The 18057-nt window shown below is 37.2% G+C and overlaps 1 protein-coding gene across 15 annotated transcripts in view; it reads right to left on the bottom strand.

Moving 5' to 3' along the window:
• The window catches only part of AHI1 (Abelson helper integration site 1), a 220548-nt gene that overhangs the window by 81105 nt on the left and 121386 nt on the right, over window positions 1–18057 (bottom strand). For 11 of the 15 annotated variants that reach the window (XR_011485574.1, XR_011485577.1, XR_011485575.1 and 8 more), the window contains one exon: window positions 11988–12020. The exons of the other annotated variants lie outside the window; for them this stretch is intronic. Coding sequence is in view for 7 of the 11 variants with exons in the window: in XM_070461310.1 (XP_070317411.1) it covers window positions 11988–12020 (33 nt within the window). In the remaining 4 variants the exon portion in view is untranslated. The remainder of the gene's footprint in view (window positions 1–11987; window positions 12021–18057) is intronic. 15 annotated transcript variants of the gene reach the window in all.

Below are 18057 nucleotides of genomic sequence, written 5' to 3'. Positions count from 1 at the left end.
TCATCTGAACAACTCTTTGTGACCCCATGAACTGTAGCCTTCCAGGTGCCTCTCGCCATGGAATTCTTCAGGCAAGAATACTGGAGTGGGTAGCCATTTCCTTCTCCAGAGGATCTTCTCAACCCAGGGGTTGAATCAAGGTCTACCGCCTTGCAGGCAGATTTTTTACCATCTGAGCCACCAGGCAAGTCAACTAGCAGCGCCTCTGATAACAATAGGAAAGTCAGAGAATCCCTTAAACTAAAACAAACAAACAAAACTCGACAACTATAAAGAATTTTAACAAAGTTAACTAATAAACAACAAAGATAACCTCATTTTAAAGCGAAGAAACAGCCGCTTTCAGAAAGCAAATCTGAAGATGGGGTACAAAAACAAGGAGCAGCAGGACAATCACTGAAACCCAGGTAGTTAAGTCACACACCCTCCAGATCCACTTGTGTGACTGTCTAGACCCTGTGGTCAGGATCTGATTTAATTCATTTTTGTATTCATTGGGCCTGCTCCAACTGCTTGAAACACAGAAGGTCCTCAAGAGTTAATGCAAACGTTAACTGAATGAATTAAGCTATGCCACTGGCTTCAAATTCTACAATGCAGTGTTAACTGTGTACATCAGTCATCAGAATGTTTGAATTAATGTTTAGGACTCTTTTTAAAAAGGTTAATTAATGACTTCCTTTGGTGATGTTTCTAAACCTACTGTAAAACTGAAAAGTATCACTTAAAAATTTTCCTGATTTTCCAGACATTAATACACCCTAGAGAGATAATGAAGAAATTTTATGCTTTTTGGGAGATGCTTTAGGTATTTTACTTTGTGGAAAATCAGGACATGACATTTCATACCACTCGTACTTGACTGATTCCAATAGCAGAATTATATATTCTTTAGTTTCCTAAAACTCTATCAACCTTCAAGTCAGGACCATGATCAAAGGAAAGGAAGGAAAAAGATGACTGGATTTATTGGAAAAACAAAGCAGGCAGGAATAAATGTCAAATTCTGAAGTCAGAACATATTTCCAGCAATCTCATGGATCATCACCAAATGATTATGGGCAACCCAGCAAGCACAAGGCACCACACTGAGGACAGGAGAACCTCTGCCCTCCCTTCTATGAAGCCTTCTAAAGAGCTGTTTTTTGGGCAATGCTAGATCTATCACCCTAACTGAATTATGGAAATTGCCATTAATCTCTACTTGGGGCAGAGGGAGAATTATGCTTTGATTATGGCTAGGAGAAAATGAAATACAATTTATTATATTCCAGGAAAATACACCAGTTTAAAAGGCAAAGATCTTTCTTGCCATATTTAATATAAAGATGTCCGTATGAAAAATGCAGGCCCTTCTCAAGAACTGGAAAAGAAGTAAAACTGTTACTCAGATGATGCAATTCACACTCAAAAAGTCCAAAAGAACCAATGCTAAAACAGAGCCAGTAACAGAACTAATAAAGCAGAAAGTCAGCATGATTTAAAATTTAATATACACAATCAATACTCTATATATTCAAACAACCAATTAGAAGATACAATGAAAAAGAACATCCATTTACAAGATTATCCTAACAGAGACAACACCTGAATAAACACCAAAAAAAGTGGAAGTGAAGTCGCTCAGTCATGTCCAACTCTCTGCGACCCCATGTACTGTAGCCCACCAGGCTCCTCCACCCACGGGATTCTCCAGGCAAGAATACTGGAGTGGGTTGCCTTTCCTTCTCCAGAGAAATCAGTATGAAGAAAATGTTAAAGCACTTCTAAAACACATAAATGTAGTCTTAAACATGGAGAAGGAAATGGCAGCCCACTCCAGTGTTCTTGCCTGGAGAAACCCAGGGACGGGGGAGCCTGGTGGGCTGCCGTCTATGGGGTCGCACAGAGTCAGACACGACTGAAGCGACCTAGCAGCAGCAGCAGCAGTCTTAAACAAATGGAAAGACATCCCTTGTTCTAAGACAACGTAACAGCACATGAATTTAAGGTGATTTCAGTAAAACAGTTTTGACCCTAGCACTAGATAAGTTGATTCTAAAATTCATACAGAACAGGGAATTCCCTGATGGTCCCGTGGTTAGGGTTCTGCATTTCACTACAGGGGACACAGGTTTGATCCCTGGTCAGGAACTAAGATCCCACATGCTGTGTTGTGAGGCCAAAATGAATAAATAAAATAAAAATATAGAAGAACATGCAAGAATAGCTAGAAAAACCTGGGGGGGGGAGGGGAAGAGCAATGATTGAAAAAAAATACTATCAATATATATTATAAAAAGCCTCTGTAATTAAAACAGTGTGGGGATGACACATGAATAGACACATAGAACAACAGGATACATTACAATATTCAGAAAAAGATCCAAGCCTAAATATAGGAACACAATAGTAGGACCACTTGACATTGCATGACACCTGACATGATGTAAAAAGGCATGCCACTCATAGTACTCTTGTCAAAACAGGTATCGCCTGGGTTGAATCAAGACAAAATCAAAACGGTGGATATTCTACAGGATAACTGGCTCTGGCAGATTCTCTGCAAAGTTAAAATCATGAAAAACAAACACAAAGAGGTTCTAGATGCACTGAGATTAAATGAGACTAAAATGAAATAATGACCAATGTATGTGCTAATCTGGACTGGATGCTATATGAAATAGGTAAGTAAATTTTAAAAATTACTTAAGACATCTTAGGCATAATTAGGAAAATGTGAATATGAATTGCTAATTAAATGATATTATAGTACATTAATTTTCCTAGATGTGATGATGAAACTATGGTTATTTAAAATAATATCCTTCTTTTTGGCAGATATATGAATGAGGTTTTAAAACGGAAGATGCAAATCAAGTTTCATTTTACCTACTTTTTTCCACCTTTCTGCGGTTTTAAAATATTTCAAAATGAAGTCTGAGAAAGGATTGTAAGCTCTTAATAGACTTTAAGTACGCAAGCAAGTTTTCAATGGTTTTGAAAATTATAAAATATTCCACATAAGCAGAGTAAACAGGCTTAAAATTTTTACTGAAAAAACTTCTTGGAATTATTTAAAACCAAGAGCCAACAAAAAATCAAAACACTCATTCTGGATTGATTACACCACCTTCCTAAAAATGAGGGAAAACTTCACAATTAATGCGTGAATGTACTATATTTTACATGTTGATAGCTCCACTCAATAAATCTACTATGTTTATTAAAAATAATAACTTTCTGGGAAAGTCACTGTCCCATTCAGAGATATAAGTTGCTTATAATTCTCTACAATTAGATTTTGCTCCTTTACAATTAGGAAAAAAAATACATTCCAAAGGACAATTTATTAGTATAATACATTCTGACTCTGGAGCTATTCTGTAATTCAGAGAAAGACTAGCTCTTGCAATGATCAGATATGTGATATATCTGATAACTGGGCAAGTTATTTATCCACTCTATGCCTTAATTTCCTCATTCAGTACAGGGGAAGCTCACTGGCTGATGGGAGGATTCAACTAGCTAATTAATATAAATATATATTATATAATTATTATATACTATATAAATATGATTATATTATTTAATTATATATAATATTTATATATTAATATAATTAATATAAAACATATGTCAAACTGTACCTGGCATACTGAACACTAAACATAATTGATACATATTCAGGATGATTATTTCAAGTTTAATGTTTAAACTATCCGAGCCAGAAGAGATCAAGCTGGCAGAGAAGGATGCTGAGTTCACCTCTGTTAATGAACACCTCAAAAATACATCTAAGCATGGAGTATTCTCATTGAAAGCAAACCAGAGACTGGCGGAAGGACTCGTCTACGCCCAAGCCTGTAGAGAAAGATCACACAGTCGCAGAGGAAGGGCGGAGACGCAGTCAGGTCGGAACCTGTGCCCCAAGGAGGGGACACAGGAGAAGGGAGACGTCAGCGACTCAAAGATCCGCCCTGGGGAGTAAGAGGTTTGAACCAGACATTGGGCACCCCACCTCTAAGGTTCAAAACCAGGAAGATGAACCCCCTTAGCAGGGTTTGAAAACCAGTGGGCCTCACAGGAGGACTGTAAGAAATTGAGGCTTCACTCAAGAAGAGTATGCGCACGTGTGTTTACTCCCTGAAAAAGGCAGAGGAACCCGACTAAACCCGCCCAGGGCTCAGGCCGGTTTCCCACAGCTGCCTCAGCGCTTGCCCCAGCCCACCCCAAGTGCCTGCTCCAGCCCCTCCTGCTCTGGTGCAGCTCCCAGAGGTGTCAAGGTTGAGGAGAGTGGTCTCTTGTGTGGGATGGAGCCGGCTTGGACCCGACACAGCATGTGAACAGGATGCAGGCGGCCATGGCTGAAGCTCGCGGAGGCAGCAGATCAGGCGAGGTCTGGAAGTCTGATTGGTGTCCTGTGACCATCCCAGCATGTGCCCAAGCCTGGGGCAGTGGATGTCTGCTTTGGCTCCTGTTGCTCCAGCACTGCTCTTTTCTGGGAGAAGGCACCATTGCCAGCAGTGGGGAGAATGTACTTAAAGGAAATGGAATAAGCTCAGATCTGCCCCTCAGGGCTTCTGTTCCATAACCTTGGGACCCATCCCCAGTCTCGATACGGTGGTGATGCCCACTGAGCAAAGGAGAAGCCCATGCTCACATGTGACTCCAGCTCTAGCCCCTGCATCTCTAGCCCCACTTCTCACCAAGGTGAAAGATGCTACTAAACCCTAGGGGAAAGCACAACCCTTGCTCCTTTCAGATCCAAGTCTAACATCAAAGCCACTGGGCACAAACATAGTACATAGGATGCTCGCATACAAGAACACCTCTTCAAGACTTCAAGACTGTAACGGTTAACTGTTTCACCTAATTTCATACAGACATAGAAAGTTAAGCAAAATAAGACAGAAGTTTTTATTTCAAATGAATGAACAAGAAAAAAAAAAAACCTGAAACAACTAATGAAACAGATAATTTACCAGAAAAAGAATTCAAATTATTAGTAATAAGAATACTAACTGAACTTGGGAAAGAATAGATGAACAAGTGAGAATTTTAACAAAGAACTAGAAATCATAAAAAAGAACCAGTCAGAACTAAAGGATACAATAACTGAAATGAAAAACATACTAGAAAGAATTAACAGCAGACAAGGTAATACAGAAGAATGCATAACTGATCTGAAAGATAGAACAATGCAAATCATCCAATCAGAATAGCAAAAAGAAAAACAAAATTTAACAACCATTCATGATAAAAACTCTCCTCAAAATTAGTGTGCGTGTGTGTGTGTGTGGTCAGTTGCTCAGTCATGTCTAACTCTTTGCAACCCCATGGACTGTAGCCCACCAGGCTTCTCTGCCCATGGCATTTTTCAGGCAAGAATACTGGAGTTGATTGCCATATCCTACTCCAAAGGATCTTTCCAGATGCAGGGACTGAACTTGCATCTCTTGTGTCTGCTGCGTTGGCAGATGGATTCTTACCACTGTGCCACTTGGGAGGGAACATATTCCAACATAATAAAGGCCATTTATGATAAACCTACAGCTAACTTTATACTCAATGGTGATTAGCTAAAAGCTTTCCCTCTAAAATCAGAAACAAGACAAGGATGCCCACTCATACTACTTCTATTTATCATTGTATTGGAAGTCTTAGGTACAGAAATCAAACAAACAAACAAACAAAAAAAAAAAAAAAAAAAGAAAGGAAAAGAAATAAAAGGCATCCAAATTGGAAGGGAAGAAGTAAAACTGTCACTATTTGCAGATGACATGATATTACAAACAGAAAATCCTAAAGTCTCTACCCAAAACTATTAGAACTAATAAATGAATTCAGTAAGGTTGCAGGATATAAGATTAACATACAGAAATCTGTTGATTTTGTATACTGTAACAATGAACTGGGAATTGAACAATGAACAAAGAGATGGGAATACCAGACCACCTGACCAGCCTCTTGAGAAGTCTGTATGCAGGTCAGGAAGCAACAGTTAGAACTGGACACGGAACAACAGACTGGTTCCAAATAGGAAAAGGAGTACGTCAAGGCTGTATACTGTCACCCTGCTATTTAACTTATACGCGGAGTACATCATGAGAAACGCTGGGCTGGAAGAAGCACAAGCTAGAATCAAGACTGTTGGGAGAAATATCAATAACCTCAGATATGCAAATGACACCACCCTTATGTTAGAAAGTGAAGAAGAACTAAAGAGCCTCTTGATGAAAGTGAAAGAGGAGAGTGAAAAACTTGGCTTAAAGCTCAACATTCAGAAAACTAAGATCATGGCATCTGGTCCCAACACTTCATGGCAAATAGATGGGGAAACAGTGGAAACAGTGTTAGACTTTATTTTTCTGGGCTCCAAAATTACTGCAGATGGTGACTGCAGCCATGAAATTAAAAGACACTCCTTCGAAGAAAAGTTATGACCAACCTAGACAGCACATTAAAAAGCAGAGACATTACTTTGCCAACAAAGGTCCGTCTGGTCAAGGCTATGGCTTTTCCAGTGGTCATGTATGGATGTGAGATTTGGACTATAAAGAAAGCTGAGTGCCAAAGAATTGATGCTTTTGAACTGTGGTGTTGGAGAAGACTCTTGAGAGTCCCTTGGACTGCAAGGAATCCAAACAGTCCATTCTAAAGGAGATCAGTCCTGGGTGTTCATTGGAAGGACTGATGTTGAAGCTGAAACTCCAATAATTTGGCCACCTGATGCAAAAAGCTGACTCATTGGAAAAGACCCTGATGCTGGGGAAGATTGAGGGCAGGAGGAGAAGGGGACGAGAGAGGATGAGATGGTTGGATGGCATCACCGGCTCAATGGACATGGGTTTGGGTGGACTCAGGGAGTTGGTGATGAACAGGAAGGCCTGGTATGCTGCAGTTCATGGGGTCGCAGAGTCAGACGTGACTGAGCAAATGAACCGAACTGAACTGAGCAATGAACTGAAGAACTGATGCTTTAAACTGTAGTGCTAGAGAAGACTCTTAATAAATTGCCTTGGAAAGTAAGGAGACCAAACCAGTTACTCTTAAAGGAAATAAACCCTGAATACTCTTTGGAAGGACTGATGCTGAAGCTGAAGCTTCAATACTTTGGCCACCTAATGTGAACAGCTGACATATTGGAAAAGACCCTGATGGGAAAGATTGAAGGCAGAAGGAGAAGGTGACAGAGGATGAGATGGTTGGATGGCATCACCGATTCAAGGACAAGAACTTGGGCAAACTCTGGGAGATGGTGAGGGACAGGGATGCCTGGTGTGCTGCAGTCCATGAGGTCATGAAGAGCTGGACATGGCTTGGCAACTAAACAACAACAACAACAACAATGAACTATCAGAGAAAGCAAGAAAATAATGACATTTAAAATTGCATCATGATGAATAAAATACCTAGGAATAAACTTAACCAAGGAAGTAAAAGATCTACACTCTAAAAACTATAAAGCACTGATAAAGAAAACTGAAGATGATACAAAGAAGTGGAAAGACACTATGGATGGACTGGAAGAACTAATTATACTGTTAAAATGTCCATACTGCTAAAAGCAACCTACAGACTTAAAGCAACCCCCATCAAAATATCCATGACAGTTTTCACAGAACTAGAAAAGATAATCCTAAAATTTATATGGAAATACAAAAGATCCTGAACAGCCAGAGTAATCTTTATAAAGTTAGAGGTATCATACACCCTGATTTCAGACTATATGACAAAGCTACAATAATCAAAGCAGCATGGTACTGGCACCAAATCAGACACACAGATCAACGGAACAGAATAGAGAGCCCAGAAGAAACCCCACACACTTATGATCAACTGACCTATAACTGGCAGGTCTGGCTCAACAAAGGAGGCAAGAATAAACAATGGAGAAAAGACAGACTCTTCAGTGAGTGATACTGGGGTAACGGGACAGCTAACTGTAAAAATATATGACGTTAGAACATTTCTTCACACCAAACAGGAAAAAAAAAAAAAAAGCTCAAAATAGATGAAAGACTTAAATTAAAGACTGGAAATCATAAAACTCCTAGAAGAAAACACAGGTAGGACACTCTGACATTAACTGAAGCAAATTTTTTTTTCTATCTTCTCTTCAGGCAAAGGATACAAAAGCAAAAATAAATAAATGGAACCTAATTAAACTTAAAGGTTTTACATAGCCAAGGAAACCACTGACAAAATGAGAAGATTATCTACCAAACAGGAAAAAATAATTGGAAATGATATGACCAATAAATAATATACATAATAAATAAACAGCACATACAACTCAATATCAAAAAACAAATAACCTGATTCAAAAAGTGGGCAGATGACCTGAATAGACAATTTTTCCAAAGACAGACATACAGACACATGGAAAGATGCTCCACCTCACCAATCATCAGAGAAATGCAAATCTGCCAGGATCAGGCTATATAGTCCATGGGGTCGCAGAGTCAGACACAGGGGAGCGACTATCACTCACATTCACTCAAAGACATATTATATAGCACAGGGAAGATAGCCAATATTTTATAACAACTTTAGAGGCAGTATAATCTATAAAAATATTAAATGATTACATTGCACACCTGCAACATAACATTGTAAATCAAGTATACTTCAATTAAAAAAATTCTATATTTGCCATATGTTTTCAACAGCCTTTAAATACATGTAGAACTAAGGTTTAAGGCTTCCCTTGTGGCTCAGCTGGTAAAGAATCCATCTGCAATGCAGGAGAACTGGGTTTGATTCCTGGGTTGGGAAGATCCCCCGGAAAAGGGAAAGGCTGCTGACTCCAGTATCCTGGCCTGGAGAATTCCATGGACTACAGTCCATGGGATCTCAAAAAGTCAGATATGACTGAGTGACTTCCACTTTCACTTTCAAGCAATATAATTAAATATTTATAGGACAAAGGTTGGTGATTCTAATAATGAATTCTTGTTAGAACTTAATGGCTTGCCTCATACAACCTGAGGCAAAAATATTGACTTTATCATAGATTTAATTAAAAGCTTTTATGAAAAATTTATTAAAATATACACATACATACATATATGTGTGTGCATATAGATATATGCACATATATGTGTATGTGTATATACATATATATATTATATATATACAAATAAATATAAAGCCTGCCCCTTCCTCTCTATCTCACTACTTGTTGGGACACTCATCATTTGGATTATTGAAAGAGCTTTCTAATCCAACTCCCTGATTTGTTCAGTGAACTTTCCAATGACATCCCACACTGCCAGAGAAGTGCTTAACTCAAATCAGCATGCAAAGCCATTCGGACATCCCTTCAAGTCAGAGCAAGTACTGTGCTCTCCAAGAAACGCTAGGCGATTTTCCTCTCCTCACCCCACTCCTGATTTAGATGCCCCCCGACACGTCTCCCTCCCTTAGTATTCCTATACAATCCTCTATCACAGCATTTCCATCACTGTACTTAATAAACCTTGTTTTAGTTTCTTGCATCATACAGTTCATCTTCAATAAACGCGTGGTGAATGACTGAATACATGAATAGAGAAAATGAGAACTACAAAAACATCTTGCAGCAGAACTGGTTACAGATTCTCCACGGGTATAGGCATCCCATATTCCACATATTTTTCTAAATATTCATCTAAAATGGAATTTTGAGTAAATGTGAATTTTAACAGTGGCTTATCCTCATTTAACCTGATAAAATGTCAATATTTATTTTGTATCAGATTTTTCAGGATGCTATGGAAAGCCTTCTACATATTTTAAAGATTTCAGAAAGAGAATATTCTTTGAAAACTGCATTTTTCATTTATTATATGGAAAAACTTCTCCAAATTCAGAAACATTAAAGGCTACAGGCCTTGAATCTACAATGTTTGGATGTCTGCACATCACAGACAGAGGAAAAGCAGCGAATATTCAAACCACAAATTAGTAGGCTTTCCTGTGTTAGTCATGGAATCAGGTAGTGAGCCACTCACCAGAGGTATGTAAACATGAATGAGGACATAAGACACTAGGAAGCAGGGTAAAAGGGGTCCATGAACTCTGAGATTAGTAAATTAATGCTTGTGAAAAAGTATAAAGCAAGCAAGGAGAAGTGAGTAGTTAGATGGTGAAGAATTCATCAGTCAGACCGTGTGACTCATGGCTTCAGTCCCAGTACCAACAGTGAGTATAATTCAGTCTTTCTGTGCTTCAATTCCGTCTCATACCTTCTGGGAAGACTTCCTGGCTATACCAGTCTCTAAATAATCTGTGCTATTTATTCCCAAATATCAGTCAAAAAATTAAATTTACAGATCCAATGAATATGTAAAGCGAGTATTTCTTTAACTGACTCATAAACTGACACGCAAATAATTTAATTATGCTAGCCAATCACTCCTCAAAATCCCACAGTTCTTATTTCCACTTAAGAACGGAAAAGAATTTTTAGTATTTCATCAGTTTCTTATAACAAGAGACTGAAGTCTGTGCAAATCATATCTTTTGTGACATGCTCTAGATATTCAATCTGAGAACAGTCAAGTATGTTTCTAATAAAATTGAGACAAGGACAAAAACACTTCAATTCTGGTGTTTAATCCTTAAAATATAATTTAATCTGTCTTTAATACTGTTATTAGTTATTTGAACAATGTTATATAGTCCCTTGCAAATCACAAGTACAGCTACAAAAAGATGAAGGGTAATCATATAATTCAGGTTATTTCTTTTTTGTTCAGATTTGTCCCTGCAGTGAGGAATTTTAAAAAAGACATAGCACCAAAAAAAAGCTTTCTGTATGTGCTTGTATTTTCAGTGTTTCCTTTATTGTCTTTTGAGGCAGCAAATACCCCAGCTATTGATCTCACAGTCATCCTAACTGTTCTTAGTTTCTTCAACAGTCTCTTTCAGCTTATTTTCCTCTTGTGGATTTAAAGACTACACATATGCCCTTCACTCCTAATCTATACTTATGATCCAAGCCTATATTTCAAAGTATGCAGTCTGGTTCCTGGCACAGGGCTTGAATCATAGTAAGATATTTAATAAATAAGGCTCAAATAGAACTACAAGCTGTTTGATATCCCAATCCAGATGTCTGCCAGGCATCTCAAACTCATTATATCCAAAATACAATTCAGTACCATTTCCCCAATATTTCTATTCAGTATTTTTGTTCATGGATTGCCATTCACTCATTCACCAAAATTAGAATCCTTAGTTATCCTCAAATTCTACTTCTCTAGCTCTTACCATTCATATTCCAAATTTCTAATATGTTAATAACTTCACATCTCTAGCTTCTTATTTCAGTCCTGTTCTCCCACTACATAGTTACCATAATCTTTTAACAGCCTTCCTAGATGGAATGCCCTAATACCTTTCATAAGTAAGTCTTCTCATTTTATAACAATTACTTTTCTGCTTTACATCATATCTACTCTCCAGTATTTTTTGTTCCTATCTTTAATTATAGCAAGTATTAAACCGCACAGTCCCACCCACCTTGCCCTTTTGAAAATACATCTCTAGTGAATCCTGCCAGTACCGGGGATTGGGCAGGCTTTTAACTTCATTTACATATGGCCTCTTGTTACCACTCTCCCCAACATTCCTTCACACCAGCCATATTCACCTTATTTTGCTGTGCAAAATGCACACCAAGCATATTCCTGACTGGGCATCTTGGTTGTATATGCTATACTTCCAGACCACATGGCTTTCTTTCTTCTTCAAAATTCTGCTCAAGTGTCACCTTCTCTGTGAAGCTTTCCTTGGCCTCCCCCCATTAAAGACGTCAACCTAACCCATTTCCCAGCTCAGGCTACCCCCTTTCCTTGCGTGGTTATTTATTCTATGTTTATTTGCGTACTGTCTGTCTCTCGCTGCTGGAAGTTAAGTTTAAACAAGGACATGGATTATTATCAGTTTGGTTCACTGATTTATTCACGTAACACTTAGAACTGTGCCTGGGACAAAGTACGCACGCATTGGGTACTTACTGAATGTATGAATGAATCTTGCATTCTCAGTTTCTGCATGTGCAGGAATTAAACACCGTTTATAATTGAAAAAACGAAGCACATACAAAAAATAAGAAAGTTAATATTAGAAAGGCCTTTAATAATGGAAAGCTATTTTCATCTACTACAGTGGTATGGTATTGAGAATATAAGAAAGAGAGAACTCATTTTCCCAGGTCTAGTCATGAAAGATACAATTTAGATTTTAGGGAGAGATAATAAAATTTTGAACTTAAGCATGAAGATTTAGAAGGTGTTTTTGACAACTCAAAGCAATGAGAAGTCATTTTAAAAATATGATTATATTGCATTAATTTTTTCCCTGTTCAAAGTTCAATGAATATTAAGAAGTACATTAACTTGCCTAATTGTTATACTGTGCATTTATAACTGACTTTAAAATTAAAGTGTTTTATTTTCAACTTATTAAATCTTCACTTGAAAATATACAGATTGAAAAGCCTGAGATGACATTAAATATCAAGTCTCATAATATTACTACAAAAATAAAAGAAAAATGAATAAAAAAGGAAAACAAGACCACCTCTGGAAAAATCCCCAAACTTTGTTAGTTCTAAATTGATAAAAAAAAAAAACCCCAAAACTGCCTAGTTAGATTTAATAGCTTTGAAATGTAAAAGACTGGGATTTCTTTCAAAAGAAGGGCAAGTATACACAGCACACACACACAGTTGTCGTTTACACACATTAATATAAAAGAAACTGGAGGGTTTTCTATGTATTAACTCACTTATTCCCAGAATACTCCTGGGAGACACATTTGAAAGGAGTAACATAGCAGTTAAGGTTATGATGTGGCTTGTGACATATTAGTCATATAAAAGGCCAGCAACAAAATTCAGATTCCTAACTCTAAACTGCCATTTAGAGCAGTCTTAAATGGATAATATTGTTCTACATCGTAAAGACAACACAGAATTAATACCTTTAATCAAACCGATTCCTTTCTCTTTGTTTCCTTACTCTTTTATGCTTATCTCCTGTTGAAATCACCTCTCCAATATCTTATAACTACTTCTTTGCCTGCTGGATTCCCCAACTAGCCTGGGAGGACTGTGAGGGTAGTCTTTCATCTTCCATTTCCGTAGGGCTTGGCACAGTCCAGGTCGCACATAGTAAACTCACCATCAACACTGGTTGATAAACTATATGAATTAATTTTTGATAAAAGTATAAAAACATTTTTATTTTTTAAACTCAGTAACAGTTTTTTTAAGAGCGCTTCTACTAAAATATAGTATTTCTGGTTTTGATAAAAAAAAAGAAAAAGATGGACACTAGTCAAGAATCACCCTCAATTTTATTATATTATTATTGTAACTGAATTTTTTTCAGAGAAGAAAGTTGAAAAAAAGTAAATTGACTGAAATTAGAGCATTAGAAAAATGTTCTTTTTACTTGTCAAACATTTACATTGCAAAAACCGCTTAAATTATTAAAAAAAAAATGACCAGTCATTCCACTTAGTCAATTCTTAGTTTCCATATTTGTCATCAACTTTGCTCTCAGACGTGCAGAAAAAAAAAACAGAGTAATTCTTTACATTTTCATTCACTTTTTACTCAAGGAAAAAGCTTCCTGAAAACATATGTTTAAAATTCTGGAAAATACAAATCAACATTATCTAGACATCTCTATCATTACCAGAAGGTCTGGTTCCTCAACCTAATTTCCATTGTTAGTTGACATTTTCAATAAGTGATGGATATTCATTTCCAGAAAACATTACCAGTAAATTCTATGATATCACAGTCTCTTCACTATCCAGACCAAACTGACTAAACCACAAAATGCAAAAGTATGCAGTTAGCTACTCTACGAGAAGCCTTAGGCTATTCTGAGTACAACTTAGAAAAGTATAACCTGAGTAAGAGTAAATGAAAACTTCATTTATATAACCCTCCTCCTCTGAATTTCCAGGGCTTTCAGCAGACACAACCAAAACGTTTAAAAACTGAAGTATTTCTTGTCATAGACTTAATTCACAAAACAGTTACTTTGGGAGGTGGAAATTTACAAAGGAAATAAAAATTATTATTTTTATGATATAAATGGTATTTCATTTTTCCCCATGACCAGGGGAAGGGAAACATAAAGAGCTGCTTTCTTCATTCTAAGTAGTGCCTACTCTAAGCAAGATTAGTCAATAAAAATACAATTAATTTTCAAAGTCATAACTTTTCACAGAATAACAGAACATAAAGACTGGCATGGACAGTGTTGTGAAAATGCTAATGTGTAGATATATAAAGGAAAGGAATGCATATAGATGACTAATATGGAGTAAAATTTATTCTACTTTAAACATGAACTAAACTATTCTTCATTGTCAGAGATATGGTCAACGTTTTGATACATTATATAGTGCTGAAAAACTAAAAATAATCATAAGATCTAGCAACTGAAGAAAGGATTTGAAATTATAGAATACTCATTTCCTTTAAGACCAGGCACTAAGTTTATTATCACAAAAAAAAATGTACAGAAAACCTCGTAAGAACATATTCGGGAATATATCCCACAAAATCTTTTTGTATGCCTAATTACCTTAAAAATGGAAAAACTGTCAATTTCAATATGAACTTATAAAAACAGTAAAATATGTCTTATGGTTGATATTAAACAGACCATAAGTTAGGCCTGCTCGAAAATAATTTTGCCATTTTATAACCTGCCCTCCCACCTTGCCTGATGCAGTCAATATAAAGTAGTTGTAATTCTTCCTCTAATCCTCACCCTGAGTAGATTGGTTACTGATACTATCAATTTTCCCTGGAGGCACAGCAGTAAAGTACAAAACATTCATGATTTCTATCATGATATGAATTATGTTCTGATAGGGAAGCTGAAACCTTCAACGTCTCCTACCTTAGGATTAAGTAATAAAAACTCCTTTTGTCTTGGAAATGTCTTAATTAGTATGCCTAGAAGTTGTATTCTGAAAAAAATATTTATGTACTAAAAGAACATGGATTTTCACTTAAGACATTCACTAAATTTAATTGTAAGAGCCTAGTGATTTCTCTTTCTAAAGTTTAGTGGGAAGTTAAAAATCAAAAAGTTCAATGATTAAAACAGCTCTGGATATAGTCATAAAGATACTATCTATAACTCTACTGCATTGTAAGTCAAACATAGGTTGGTATTTAAAAACTTTCACTTGTAGTAAACACTTTCCTATCCTCTATTTTCAAACGACAAGTCACTAAGATGAAATAACCTGCTCCAGGTCATAGCATAAGAAACAGAATCTGAATCCAAAGTCAGTGTTTCTGACCTCTTGGCTAAGTGCTACTAGAATATGTAGTACTAATTTAAATATGAAAAATAAGAAACTTCTGGACTCTCTATTCAAGTTAATCAATACTGCTTGTTAATAACATCTGCACAATCATGATGACGAAATATCATGAAATCTTCAGGATGATATATTCAGGAAAGTTTTAATATTAAAAGCATTATTTGTGCTTAAATAAAAAATGGAGAACCTTGTCTTAATATCGTTAACACCTGATTTGTCTGATGTCAGATAATAAAGATTTACATCAAAGTAGAGATAGGTCTGAACTTGTGCACAATGACAGCTACTGGCCATGTGTAGCTATTTAATTTTTTTTTTTTAGCTATTTAAATTTAAATGGAAATGAAGGAAAATTAAAAATTTAGTTTCTAAGTCACACAAAACACATTTCGAGTATTCCACCGTCACATGAGCCTGGAGGCTCCCATATGGACTGTGCTGGTCTGGAATTCAGGAAAGAGGTCTGGGCTGAAGACTAACATGAGAATCACTGGGCGTGTGGTTTTTCCTTAGTCGTGAGATCGCCAAGGAAGTGAATATGTATTATATATATAGGGAATGAAAGAGGATCAGATTGCAGTGGAGCAGTCTAAGAAGACATGGAAGAGAAGAGGAAGAACAGCAAAGAAGGATGCAGAGCAGCGACTAATGAGATAAGAGAAAGAGATCGAGGATGCAGTGGCCCGGAAACCATGTGTTAAGGAGCCATCAAATGTGTCAAATGCCGATGATAGGTCAAGCAAGATAAGGACAGAGAACTGACCATTGTAATCAGCGGTGTGTACAGGTCACTGGTGAGACTGAAAGAACAGATTAGAGATTTCAACAAACTTAGAGAAGATGAAAAGTGATTCGAAACAGCTGTTTGAAAACATTACCGTGGGCTGTAGGAGATATAGGCTCTATTGGACAACAAAACTCAAGAGGAGTTGAGAGCACTGAATCAGCGTATTGGTAAGGGGGTGAAATAAAATATAACCCAGGAGAAATCATCGAAGGTTCATATGTAAAACACTTGGGCCAAACAGGATGTAGATTCCACATAAAATGAATATTGCTGAGCATTAACCACAAAAAAATAAAAAAATGTACTGTCTCTGAGAAAAAATACTGAACAAACCATCTGGAAAGAGAAAAGACAGTGGATACTGTTAACCTGCTTATTCTCTTTCTGGCAATTAGTCTGACAGCCTGACAGGTGAATTCATGTATTTTGCCTGTTTACCCTAAATATAAGCTGCCAGTTAATATGTTTTAGCCACATACACAAAGTTCTTGATGGGCTTTCTGCTCAGATGACAAAATAGCTAATGATAGAGTTACTTACCCAACAGAAGAGGAAAAGACACCATATTTGTACCCAGTCCTTCATTTAAAAAAACAGATACCAAAGATCATCAGATATAAAGGAAAAATCATTAGCATAAAGGAAAAGCATAGGATATATTAACAGATGAAAAAAACTGAACATAGAGGAAATGTCAATTCAGAGAAGAGAACTTAAGAGAGATTTAGGAAGATATAATGACATCCACCCAGTACTCCTGCCTGGAAAATCCCATGGATCAAGGAGCCTGGTAGGCTGCAGTCCATGGGGTCGCTAAGAGTCGGACACGACTGAGCGACTTCACTTTCCCTTTTCACTTTCATGCATTGGAGAAGGAAATGGCAGCCCACTCCAGTGTTCTTGCCTGGAGAATCCCAGGGATGGGGGAGCCTGGTGGGCTGCCGTCTATGGGGTCACGCAGAGTCGGACACGACTGAAGCGACTCAGCAGCAGCAGCGGCAGCAATGACACCCACAGAACTTTGATACTAGGAAAAAGGAACAAGCAGGACAAGAAAGCAACCATGAAGGTCAAATGGATGATTGGTGAATTAAGAAAAATTCAGAATAAAGGAATGAGAGGGCTGATTAGCTAGAAAAAGGGAAGGAGAAGGAGTCCAAAGTTTCCACCTGAAAAATGGTCATGCGAATATCAAGAGTAAAACAGAGAAACTCCTTTCAGGAAATTCAACCTCACTCACGGCAATGATCACAGTTCAATCACATGTATGACAAAAAGCGGGAGCGTATATTAGGCTGGTGCAAAAGTAATTGCAGTTGGTCTTTGCTGATCTTTGCCTTCTGATATTGAAATACATTCTTAAATGCGGGTTATGTTATACATGGTCTAAATGCATATTTCTCACTTTATATTTTTTTGCCAATGACTTATTACTTGCTGTGTATTTTATTTTAGATTATGGAAATGATGTTAGACAAAAAGCAAATTTAAGCGATTTTCTAATTCGAGTTCAAAGCGGATGGAAAGGCAGCAGAACCACGTCCGTAATGCATCTTGCCCAGGAACTGCTAATGGACATACAGTGCAGTGGGGGTTCAGGAAGTTCTGCAAGGACAAGAGCCTTGAAGATGAGGAATGCAGGGGCCGGCATCGGAAGCTGACCACCACCAACTGAGAGGGTCATCAACGCTGATCCTCTTACAACGACACGGGCCAAAGAACTCAATGTGGACTATTCTATGGCTGTTCAACATTTCAAGCAAACTGGAAAGGTGAAAAAGCTCAGTGAGTGAGTGCCTAATGAGCTGACTGAAATGAAAAAATTGTCATTTTGAAGCACTGTCTTATTCTATGCAACAACAACAAACCACTTCTTCATCACATTATGATGTGCAACAAAAAGTGGGCTGTATACGACAACTGGTGAGAACCAGCTCAGT

Source organism: Odocoileus virginianus, chromosome 34 (assembly GCF_023699985.2).
Source record: "Odocoileus virginianus isolate 20LAN1187 ecotype Illinois chromosome 34, Ovbor_1.2, whole genome shotgun sequence".
NCBI classification, from domain to species: Eukaryota; Metazoa; Chordata; class Mammalia; order Artiodactyla; family Cervidae; genus Odocoileus; species Odocoileus virginianus.
Note: the sequence above shows the minus strand (reverse complement) of the source record. Positions and strands in the feature narration are given on the sequence as shown.